This window comes from Ahaetulla prasina, chromosome 1 (assembly GCF_028640845.1).
Source record: "Ahaetulla prasina isolate Xishuangbanna chromosome 1, ASM2864084v1, whole genome shotgun sequence".
Lineage (NCBI taxonomy): Eukaryota > Metazoa > Chordata > Lepidosauria > Squamata > Colubridae > Ahaetulla > Ahaetulla prasina.
The window spans coordinates 26,709,006-26,721,449 of NC_080539.1; the positions used below are offsets into that span (position 1 = coordinate 26,709,006).

At 40.7% G+C, this 12,444-nt stretch overlaps 1 protein-coding gene across 5 annotated transcripts in view; it reads left to right on the plus strand.

Moving 5' to 3' along the window:
• LOC131188874 (S-adenosyl-L-methionine-dependent tRNA 4-demethylwyosine synthase TYW1-like) overlaps nt 1–11,328 on the plus strand; it is a 35,065-nt gene extending 23,737 nt beyond the window's left edge. For 4 of the 5 annotated variants that reach the window (XM_058164505.1, XM_058164503.1, XM_058164504.1 and 1 more), the window contains exons 12-16: nt 1,454–1,631; nt 2,641–2,776; nt 3,113–3,223; nt 5,250–5,417; nt 7,056–8,359. In XM_058164505.1, coding sequence (XP_058020488.1) covers nt 1,454–1,631; nt 2,641–2,776; nt 3,113–3,223; nt 5,250–5,417; nt 7,056–7,277 — 815 coding nt within the window. In that variant the 3' untranslated portion in view covers nt 7,278–8,359. Of the gene's footprint in view, nt 1–1,453; nt 1,632–2,640; nt 2,777–3,112; nt 3,224–5,249; nt 5,418–7,055; nt 8,360–8,988 lie in introns of those variants that run through there. The other variant, XR_009152859.1, reaches the window with a different exon arrangement.
• The last annotated feature ends 1,116 nt before the right edge of the window (nt 11,329–12,444 follow it).

Consider the following 12,444-nt stretch of genomic DNA (forward strand, 5'->3'; position numbering starts at 1 on the left):
GAGAATTCTTGGATTTACAATAATAGCCCCTTTGGAGGACATCAGATGGAAAGTTACTGTAATAAGAAGAAACATAAACTTTTGCTGCTCTTCTTCAGTATATGAATTTTAGTTGGGTTAACAAAGTTTGTTTATGGAAGCTGTTCATGGAAGAGGAGAAACATTTTAGTTTTAAACTAGATTTAGTTATATACAGATAGTCCTGGACTTTAGACTGCAGTGGAGTCCAGAATTTCCATTGTATGTCGTGACAGTTGTAAATCAAGGCAACCACATGAAGGTTCCAATTTTACATTGTTTGCAGCAGTGTAAAGCGAGTGCCATGGTCATTAAGCAAACCCATTGCTCTCAATGGGCGGTCTCTTAGGAAACCAGAAGTAAAAGCCAATTTCTATCAAAAACATTGTAAATCATGGTGATATGACTGTGGGATGCTGCAAACAGCTATAAATGTGCTGAGCATCCAAAGTGTTTGTCACAATTAACTAGAAAATCTGTAATGCACTTTTAAATCATGTTATGACATACACCTTTAGATTAATTTTTTTAAATCTTTCTTCTTTAATTGTAGTTTAATTTTTTTTAAAAAAAATACTATTTCTACTTCAATGAAAAGAAATGACCTTATTTAGTGTAACTAATTGATTTCTTAATACTCCTTTATGTATTCTTGGAGGTGGGCCTCACTTTCATCAATGGAGATTAGAATATTAAGGAACGAAATTCTTGCAGCCAGAAATTGCTGTTCTAACATATCTTGACTTCCAAGAGCCACAGAGAGAGTAGCTCATGGGAGGAACTAAATATTTGGGCCTGTTTGGGGAGGTTTAATGGTTCCTTAAGCATCTGAAAAGTTTAAGGCATTTAGATTATCCTTTAACTGCCAAACATCACCATAGAAAGGATTAAAAATATTGTTCTACGGATAGTCCTCGATTTACAGCAATTCATTTAGTGATCACTCAAAGTTACAACGGTACTGAAAAAAGTGACATATGATCTTTTTTCACACTTATGACCATTGCTGCATCCCTACGGTCAGATGACCAAAATTCAGACTCTTGACAGCTGATTCATATTTACGACGATTGCAGTATCTCGGTCATATAATCACCTTTTGTTACCTTCTGATGAGCAAAGTTAATAGGGAAGACAAATTCTCTTAATAACCATGCTAACAACAGCTGTAGTTATTTACTTAATAACAGTGGCAAGAAAGGTCATAACAACGGGGCAAAATTCACTTAACAACTGTTTTACTTAGCTGCAGAAATTTGGGGATCAATTGTGGTCGTAAGTTGAGGACTACATGTGCTTCAGGAGCTCTGGAGCCACAAAAGGAATGCAGAGAGGGGGAGATGGGTTGCCTGCAGTCTTCTGGCCCTGAATTGTTCCTTTCTGCTGCAAACTATTCTCACCAGTCTGATTGGAAATGACTTTATTCTGTTTTTAGGAGTCCCTGGCGTGAGAGATGACCGCTTCAGAGAAGGGATGGAGGCCAAGCATTGTGCACTGTCTCTTGTTGGGGAGCCAATCATGTACCCCCAGATCAATCAGTTCCTGAAGCTGCTGCATCATCACAATATTTCAAGTTTTTTGGTTACAAATGCGCAGTTTCCAGAGGAAATTAGGTGATGATCCTAAGAAGTTGTACCTCTTCCTTCCCATTTGTTGGTGCTGCAAAGAGACTGAATAGCCATTTGTCTCAAATCAAATCAGGTTTCCTGTCTGAAGAGGAGGTTGGACTAAAAGAGACCTCCAAGCAGGGGCAGGTTTCAAAACCCGTCGCTACCAGTTTGCTTGTGTGTGCTTGCGCATGCAGTGCTTCTGCGCAGAAGCGTCTGGGTGGGTGGGCGGAGCCTCCTGCTGCCACCACTACTGTTTCACCTGATCCGATGCGAACCAGTAGCAACCCACCACTGCCTCCAAGGTACCTTTTAGCTCTGTTATTCTGTTACTTCAGCCTACAATTGGGATAGTGTGCTGAGAGATTTATTGTGAGAAGTAGGCAGGCCAGAGATACAGTAATGGCTGGAGCTTGGACAATAATTGACTTTGAGTGAACTTAAAATTAAAGCAATTAAATACAGTTGGTACAATGGTGGGTTGTTCCCGGTTCGTGCGAATCAGTAATAGCAGCGGCGGGAGGCTCCGCCCACCTGCCCAGATGTCATCAAAAATGTTCTGTGCATGTGCAGAAGCTTTTGTGCATGTGCAGAATGCCACGCGCTCGCAAAGTGAGTGTGTGTGCCCGCACACTACCGATAGCGAACCGGTAGCGGCAGGATTTGAAACCCACTACTGTGTTAGTATGATTATTTCCTTAATTAAAAATTTTACCTGTCTGTCTCTCTAAAAATTGTAAATTGATAGTCAGGTTTGGAGAAACCGAGGAGCACAATAAAGATTTTGGAGGGTACCCGTGACCTCAAGGTTTACATTTTTAATTTATTCTCTATTATGCTAGATGCCCGAAGTTAGCTTTGTATAGCCACACTGCCCTGCTTTGGACCTCAATGTCACACATGCTCTTGGAAATAACCTGGAACTCAGAGCAGCTGCCGTTTTAACTTCTTTTTCGTAAAAAACTTGTAATAGCAACATTCCATTTCAGAGCTCCCACTGTTGCCTCACACACAGGAATCTCCAGCCTGTCACGCAGCTGTATGTCAGTGTGGATGCCAGCACCAAAGATAGTCTGAAGAAGATTGATCGACCTCTCTTTAAAGACTTTTGGCAGCGGTTTCTAGACAGCTTGCAAGCCTTAGCTGAAAAGGTATGGCATTCAAGTTATGTTTGGTTCCCCCTTGGCACTGAAATAACTGTGGATCTTTTGTGTGATTCATCACATCATTAAAAAATTTATCAATTACATTCTTTTGAGTCAAAAGTTCAGATTACAGTGAACCGTCATAGGTAAAATAAATCCATATTCAGATTGATTGGCTTAGTGTTCTTTTCAGTTGAAAACTTGATGCTAAATTCGGCACCAGTTATGTGATTTCTGTCTCACACTGTGTATCCAGATGTACAGTCCTATTCATATCCTTTTATTTGTGTTTACTATTGCATGTTGTAATTGAAAACTGCTCTCTCCCACCATTTTTTTTAGCATCAGCGCACCGTATACAGATTAACCCTGGTGAAGGCTTGGAATGTGGAGGAGCTGAAAGCTTATTCAGACTTGGTGTCTCTTGGCAAGCCAGATTTCATAGAGGTTAAGGTGAGCTGTTGATTGTTAGGGTGGGCCTTTCTTGCCTCCCACACTTGACCTTTCGTGTGTTCCTTGGCAAATGTTTTATGTATGATAAATGGCAAATTTGACTAGGCCTGGCTCCAACTACTTCCACAAATAATTTTAGGGCATATTTTGCTTTTCAAAATGTCTATTTGAAGTCTATAACCTGCCCCCTTATTCTATATTCCGTGTGACTCAATCTGTCCCCTTTCCCCAGGGGTGGTATTCACTTACCTTAGCTACTGGTTCACAAATGGGAGTGTGCGCATGACACCTCTGCGCATGTGCAGGACCTTCTGCGCATGCACAGAGCATCAAAAACGGGACATGATGACATCCGGGTGGGTGGGCGGAGTCTCCCGCAGCCGCCGCTACTGGTTCACTCGAACTGGATAGAAGCGGCTAAATACCTCCACTGTCTTTTCCCTTGTTCTACCTTCTACATGACTAACTCTGAATTAAAAGAGGCTTTGCCGAGTAGCCTATGAATTCATGGCGGAAAGAACGTTAGCCATCATGATAGAGTACTTGTTCAGAGGCAGCACTACTTGCTGAGGACAGACAATTGCTTTCATGCCCTGCTTGTAAGGTTCTTGGGACTATCTGCTTGGACCTTTCAAGGTTTCCAGCTGAATCTATGGAGATCAGGTAGAAAAAGAACAGGGCCAACCTGCACTTTCATTTTCTATCCAATTTGAAGTCCTTCCCATGTTGAGCTGAACGATCATTCTTAGGTCAGTGCAATATTAAAGATACGATATTCTGATACAGGTAGTCTTCGACTGAACAACTATAATTGAGCCCCCAATTATGGTCACAAATTGTGAAAGTCTTTAAGTGGGTCACCATTTGACCCTGCCCGGTTTTATGACCTTTTTTGTTTGTTTGTTGTGGTGGTGGTAAAGTGAAAGTGGCGGTCATAAAGCAAACCCATTGTTCACTATGGGGTGTGTTTTGTTTTTTTGCTGGAAACCAGAAGTGAATGCCTCTTTACCGCAACAACATAAATCATAGTCCCATGACTGGGAGCCACTGCAAATGCCAAGCAATGTGGGCCAGTTGCTGAGTTCCTAAAATGTGGTCACATGACTGCAGGAGGGCCTGGCCAGCAGAAGTTTGAATCTAGATCAGAGGTCTCCAACCTTGGCAATTTTAAGCCTGGCAGACTTCAACTCCCGGAATTCCCCAGCCGGCTTTGCTAGATCATAAGTAGCTTTTTTGGAATCTGTCTTTAACTTCAGTCCCATAAGTCAAGAATTACCCTCATTGCTCTTTACCTTTTTCTTCTCCAGCCCTTTTTTCTTCTATTTTATCATGTACTTATACGATTGTAAGCCTGATATGAGAAATGATTCTTCGTACTGACATGTAATTAATTTAAAATGTGGAAGGACCTCTACAGGAACAGAAACAATGAGTTTCTAAGCCTGTTATGACTGTGGGATGCTGGGAGAGGTAGTTCACCTGACACTATTTATGGTTGTTGCAGCCATCAGATTGCTGATCCCCGTTAGAAACAGCAGCATCCAATGTTGTTTTTCAGCAGCTGCTATTCTTGTGGCTGTTTATGGTTGATCTTGTTCTGGCAGAGAGAAAGCAATCCTACTTTCTTTCTGGTTTTGCTATGAAAATCCTTCTCTTTGAGTAATTTGTAACGTTACTCAGCGGTGGGTTTCACATTTTGCACCGGTTTGCCCCGTGCGCACGCCTTCTGCACATACACCTGGCCTTCCACCCATGCGCTTTGCTCTCACCTGCGCCTTCTGCACACGCGCCCGGCCTCAGAAATGTGTCTAAAATAGGATGGCATAGAGCTGGAACGGGTGGGTGCAATTTCCGCTACCGATTCGCCTAAACCGGTCCAAACCAGCTGAGTACCACCTCTGACGTTACTACACTAGCATTTCCTCTGACGTTACTGCACTAGCATTTTTTCCTTGAAAAAAAAATTGAAAAAATGAATGTGAGAGAAGTCTAGGGCTCTAATCTTAAATAAATGTTTCTTTAACAGGGTGTGACTTACTGTGGGGAAAGTTCAGCCAGCAACCTCACCATGGCCAACGTCCCTTGGCATGAAGAAGTGAAGCGCTTTGTGCAAGAACTGGCTGACCTCCTCCCAGACTATGAAATTGCTAGCGAACACGAGCACTCCAACTGCCTCCTCATTGCCCACAAGAAGGTAATTCTAAGCCTCTTCGGGTCTTTTCCCGAAACTTCTGGTTTAGGAAGATTGAAATATGTATTATTAGCATTGTAGACTCTCTTTTTCAACTCTACAGATAGTCTTCAACTTATAACAGTTCGTTTAGTGACTGTTCAAAGTTGCAGCACTGAAAAAAAGTGACTTAGGACTGTTTTTCACAGTTAAAGACCTTTGGAGCATCCCCATGATCATATGTTATAGGGTAAGGGTAAAGGTTCCCCTCGCACATATGTGCTAGTCGTTCTCGACTCTAGGGGGCGGTGCTCATCTCTGTTTCAAAGCCAAAGAGCCAGCGCTGTCCAAAGATGTCTCTGTGACTAAATGCCAAAGGTGCACAGAACGCTGTTACCTTCCCACCAAAGGTGGTTCCTATTTTTCTACTTGCATTTTTTACGCGATGTCAAAATGCTAGGTTGGCAGAAGCTGAGACAAGTAACGGGAGCTCACCCCGTTACGCAGCACTAGGGATTCAAACAGCTGAACTACCGACCTTCGATGGACAAGTTCAGCGTCTTAGAATTGGAAGTGTCTTGGCGACGTTCAAACCCCCACTAGCAGTTAAAAGGAAGAAACAGCTGCGATCACACATTGCTCCCAGAAGCACGAAGCTGAAGCCTGAAGATGACGAATGAGACTTCGTCGAAACGTCGCCAAGACACTTCCAATTTTACATGGGAGAAAACCCGAACAACCAAAGACCTATATACAAACACCCGTGAAAACCTCAGAAAACAAATATATATATATATATTTCATACAAATATATTTCAACAAATATATATATATATACTTCCAATCTTACACGGGAGAAAACCCGAACAACCAAAGACCTATATATATATATATATATATATATATATATATATATATATATATAATATCAAAATTCAGATGTTTGGCAACTGGTCCATATTTAGGACCATTGCTGTGTCCTTAGATCATGTGATCTCGTTTTTAAATCTTCTGACAAGCGAAGTCAACGGGGAAGCCACATTCACTTAACAACTGGGTTACTAACTTATCAACTGCAGTGTATCCACTTATCAACTGCAGTGTATCCACTTAACAATGGTGAATGGAGATTTTTCAGGATCCTTACCCTGCCACACCCACCAAGCCACGCACACAGAGCCGTTAGTAAAAAAAAAGGGATTTCACCACTGAGTAGAAGTCTTAGTACTCATAGCACTGCTTTAAGGCTATCTATCATACCAAAGTTACCTTCAGTAAACTTGGCTAGATCACACATCAAACTAAAGAAAGATTTGTTTAATTATGGTTTTTTTGAAGAAAAAAAAATGGCTGGGCTCATATAGCACACTAATCCAAACAAGAAACCAATATTATTTTTCAGTACAGCTTTCTCCACTCTTTCCAGATGTGTGGATTTTACCTCCTAGAATTCTTAGAATAGCTGAGGAATTCTCGGGATTGAAATCTTACATATGGAGAGTGACCAGCTTGGAGAAAACCGGCTGAGTGTGTTGTTTCAGAGTTTTGACTGAATCAGTATATTATAGTAAACATCTTTAGAGCAAGCCCCTTCTTTAAAAAAAAAAAAAAAACACAACCCACCCTCTATTATCACAATCATATGTCTGCTTTTTCCTTTAGTTCAAGATCGAAGGAAAATGGCACACCTGGATTGACTATGATCGCTTTCAAGAATTGGTTCATGAATATGAACAAAGTGGAGGAATTAAAACATTCACATCTGCTGACTATGTAGCATTGACTCCTTCTTGGGCAGTGTTTGGAGCTAAGGAAAGAGGCTTTGACCCAACGGACACAAGATTTCAACGAAAAAATAAAACAAAGGACATCTCCGGATGCTGACAACTTTCAAATTGGACCATTTTTAAGCCAGGGCTAAAGATACAATCAGAATTTTTGGTTTGTAGACATCAGAAAGTGTTGCATAAAACTTGAGACTTCTGTTTCTCTTGGGGATATCCAAAGTGTTTTTTTCTTTTATTCTACCCAGAGGAAAATGGTAAGTTATATGCTTTTTAAAAGGCAGGTGGATGCTATTAATTTATCCTTATATCTCTCAGTGAGAGAGAGATACAGGTAGTCCTTTACTTTTGATCATAATTGAGCCAGGAATTACATCTGTCGTAACTTTGAGCAGTCGCTTAACAACTGATTGTTAAGTGAGGACCATCCGTAATTTCACTTTCCACCCATATGCATCTTCCTTATTTTTTCTTTTCTCATTCTAATCCAGATGTGGACAGCTGTGCCCTTTCAGGTCCACAATTTTTGCAGTCCACCCAGCACCCAGAATGGTCATGGCCTGGAGTGAAATCCAGCAGGTTCTAACAGGTTCTGGAGAACCGGTAGTGGAAATTTTGGGTAGTTTGGAAAACCGTCAAATACCACCTCTGGCTGGCCCCAGAGTGGGGTGGGAATGGAGATTTTGCAATATCTTTCTCCTGCCTTGTCCACCAAGCCACGCCCACAGAACCGGTAGGGAAAATTTTTGAATTTCACCCCTGGTCACGGCCCACATTTTGTAACCTATTTTTGCCTATTCATGTGTGCTCCCTTCAAGCCACCCCCACTCCCCCAAATAAAAAAAAAAGTGTCCCGTTTTCCTAATTAAAGGTTCCCTTGAGATCAGTGAGGTATCTTGAGACATTTGTGGACTGCAGACATAAAACTATTTTTATTTTCTTCCGTAAAAGTACCTGAAAAGATTGCTGAGTCATGCAATACTGGAATGTGAAGGGGATTTCCCATTTCTCTGAATATCTGTTGCAACAATCCTTATCTGAGGCACACCTGGCCATCTAAAAATGTTTGAAAAGACCTGCAGCCACTGTGGCTCAGTGGTGTGTGTGTGTGGGCAAGCCTATTGAAATACATTTGCTCATTTTGCTAGAAATTTAGCTACAATAAATTAAAAACAAACAGTATCCCATCTCTTTGTGTGTGTGTATATTCCACCCCCCATCTATGAATGCAAGTCTATGATTAAAGCCTGTGCAAATATATACATGCAGGTTTTGGTTTGTTCGGGTCTTTTCCCGTGTAAGATTGGAAGTATTTAGGCAACGTTTCGATGAGATCTCACTCATCATCTTCAGGCTTTGGCTTTGTTCTTATGTGAGCAATGTTATGTTCTTATGTTCTTATTTGCTCACATAAGAACAAAGCCAAAGCCTGAAGATGATGAGTGGGATCTCATCGAAACGTTGCCTAAATACTTACAATCTTACACGGGAAAAGACCCGAACAAACCAAAACCTGCATACATATACCCGTGAAAACCTAAGAAAACAAATATATACATATATATATATATGTCAATTTCTGGATTGTTTTGTTAAAATTATTTGCATTTTCAAATGCAACTAACATTCTTTTTCTTAATAATTTCTGCCCTAATTAATATTTCTTGAATTTATACCTTTTGATAACTGCTTTAAAAAAAGTTCTTAAGTCTTTGAAAGCAAGCAGAATAAACATCTGAATTTCATACCTACCTTTGTGACTCTCAAGTAAAACATTAATCCATTTTATTACTTTTTTGTATTATTTATAGAATGGTAGCAGCACATGCAATAGTTTACAGATTGACGGGTTCTGCCTGAGGGTACATAAAGTCTGTCTTTTTACTGATGGGATAAGACATCCTTCTCCTGGTGGTGTCCACCAAGTTTATTGAAACTACAACTCCCAGAATTCCTCGGCAGTCATTGGGGAACACATTTGGAGGGTACTAGATTCGAAAGGTTGATATAAGATGTGACAATTCCATTTCTACAAATACCTTAAGACAGAGGTTGGCCATTTAGCATCTGCAGGTATCTTTTTCACCTCCCCTGTTTAGTCCAAAAAGGATTTTATAACCTTGGGGGACCACAGCAATTATTCTGTTAAAAAAAATAAACCAGGACTTTCAGCTACAAACATCTCAAATTTCCAAACCTGCTCATTGTGCTTGAAATCACATGATTATTTTTGCATGACAAAAGAAAAGAAACGTATTTTATATTGAAAGCCAAAGTAATTATGTTAACTATGAGGAAAAAGTATCTTTACAGTAAGAGTTCAAGCTCTGGGTTTCCAAGAAAACTTCATCAGTGACTTTTGAAAAGGAAAGGAAAGTTGCAATTGATTTTAAATGACTATTTAATGGTAAAGGCAATAGAAAAACTAAAAGGAAAATGGTTGGACTGTGTATGTGTTTTAGATTTCAAGTTTAAGATTTGTCAGTGCAGAGGGAGTGCACATAACTTCTCTGTGATCCCTTAAACCCGGGGTGTCAAACTCAATTTCATGGAGGGCTGCATCAGGGTTGTGTTTGACCTCGGAGGGTTGGTGTGTGTGGTCAGGGTGGGCGTGGCCAGCTCAATGTCACTCATGTCGGCACCTGTGGTAGCTCCAGCGCTTTGCCAGTGAAAACGGAGTTTGGGAGGGCCACGCACAGCCTGTTCTGACCTGTGCTTCCCCAAAACACGAAGCCGAGTCCTCGTCCCGACGAAAAACCCTTTTATTTAATTTACAGTGAATTTCTCTACAGCAAAGTCTTTCTTCTCCCACAGTCTTTCAAGATAGTTCACAATTACCGACCTTTATCAGGCTTGGAGAGTGGCCAGGCCGATACCTTTCAGACGCTGCAATATTTGGCAAGAATGTAGTAATGAACCAATTGTTTCCTGCAAATTCCACTCCCCTTTCGCTCCACTTTTATTTCCTCTGGGAGGAGCCATTCATTGTTCACCTGTGGCCTTACTCCCAAGTCAACCCTTGTTCTTTAGCTGTTCCCTTCATCTGGCAACTCTGCACATGCACACACTGGGAACAGGCTCTAGCTGTTCATCTGCCTCACTGATGTCTGACTCCAAAGGCAGCTGATAACTGGCATACAGCCCTGGCCCCCACTCTGCCTCCAACGCAGAGCCCTCATCAGAGCCTTTCCCCAGACTCCAGGACTGGCCCATGTTCCCCCCCAACCTCCTCACTGTCCAAATCTGCTGCCAGATCCACTGGCGGGCCAAAACACAGCCTTCCCGAGCTCTGTTTTTGCTGGCAGAGGCACCATGGGCCGGTCCTTCACTGTTTCTAGGGCAGCCCCGCAGGCCAGATCTAAGCACCCTGCAGGCTGGATCTGGCCTGCAGGCCTTGAGTTTGACATCCCTGGCTTAAACCAAAAATACCTTTTCCTGAGATTGCAGTGTGCAGGGCATCCATTCAATCCATAGGACCAGACTGGTCTAGTAGTTAAGACTAGAAACTAGGAGACTTGGACTAAGCTCTAGTACTGCCTTAGGCCTGAAAATCGGCTGTGTGACTTTGGGCCAGTCCCTCTCTCTCAGCCTAAGCCATCTCACATTAAATGTCATATATACTGAACAGTTATTTTCTACAATAAGGTTTAATGTTTTGATAGTTAATTTTGGAATCAACACAGTTCAGATTTCTTTTGGCACAATGGAAGAGGAGTTACGTTTTTGGCAATGATACCTAATGATTATGGGTGTTATAAACAAATACTTGGGAAGGTCACCAGATGAGGTACCTGCACTAAATGCTCACAGATAAGCCTTTGACTCTTTTGATTAACTTTGATGCTCCTAATGTCATCTAGTTATATGGAAGAATACAAGCCCAATCCAGTATAATTCATCCCTTATAATTGCCTCCCTTATGGCCAAAGAAGGAAATAGAAGGAAATTTTAGCAGCTCTTTTACTTTACGCTTTTTCCCCATTTGGTTTTTGTGATTATACTATTCAGCCCAGTTTGAACATGTCATTTTAAAGAATTCTCTGGAAATATTTTATTTGGTAGTTATCTTAACATAGTTTAAGATAAGATGATAAGCTTTTTTGTCAACTTTTTTCTGTAAACACACTGACATATTAAAAATGAAATTCTGATTCTCGCTCTCAAAATATATATACCTATACACATACATGCACATACAAATATGCTACACACACACACACCATATATGTTAATCACAATATAACATCCTATTTTTTGCTGACCTAATTCCTTCTTTAGCTATTATATTTAATTGGGATGTAAGGTATAGTCAAGGATCCTAAACTTTTTAAAATGTATTTATTACATTTCTGCATTTCTAGTCTCTCCTAAGTGACTCAGCAGCTTACAACATCGTAATAACTTTGCAATAACTTCTTTACCAAAATCAAACTAGAGTGGGTTGGTGCTATATTTCCATATTGTCTTTGAATATTCCTATAACAAGAAATACTGTGAACTTCCTGTTCTACATTAAACATTGCTGAAGTCTCATTGACCTGCTTTTCATTAAAAAAGACAGCTGCCTCTTAGAGATGCCTCATTTGATGGCCTTTACTGCCTCAGAGCCTGCTATATATCATATCCAGCAAGGAAAAAAAAATCTCAAAAGAACAGTAGTGTATTTAATATAATAAACAAGTGTTCTCAATGTTGACAACTTTAAGATCTGTGGATTTCAGCACCCAGAATTCTCCTGCCAACTTGCACATCAAATCAACAAAATTTATATTAGTTACTGCCTTGGTTCCAGCCATCATTTCTTAGGGCACAATCCAAGCATACAATTGCCTGGAGTCAGATAACTTAGCAAACCAACGCAACTTTGGGGAGCTATTTTTGGATCCTGGCCACTAAAAATTGATACTAAAAGTATTGCAGAACCTGAGCTTCTGTTGTTTTCAGAATTTTCCATCTTACACAATTAAAGGCCCTCCTATCAGGCTATTCCTGAACACATTTGATCTGCCCCGCCACCCATTAAGGTGGCTGGGATTCTGCTTTCCTTTAGAACTTCAAGGAGGGAAAACGCTTCATTTTTTTACAGCACTACGCGGCAAGGAGTTTTAAGAGACTGAATTTGTTTTTGCTTTTTTATATATTACCAATTATTATTTTACAGCAAAGATCTTACCTAAGCTGTTTAGAATCTAACGAACCGGGCAGGAGCAATGCACGTGTCTGTTAAATAAGGCCAACTTGTAAAAACTTTTAAACTGTATCCTGCC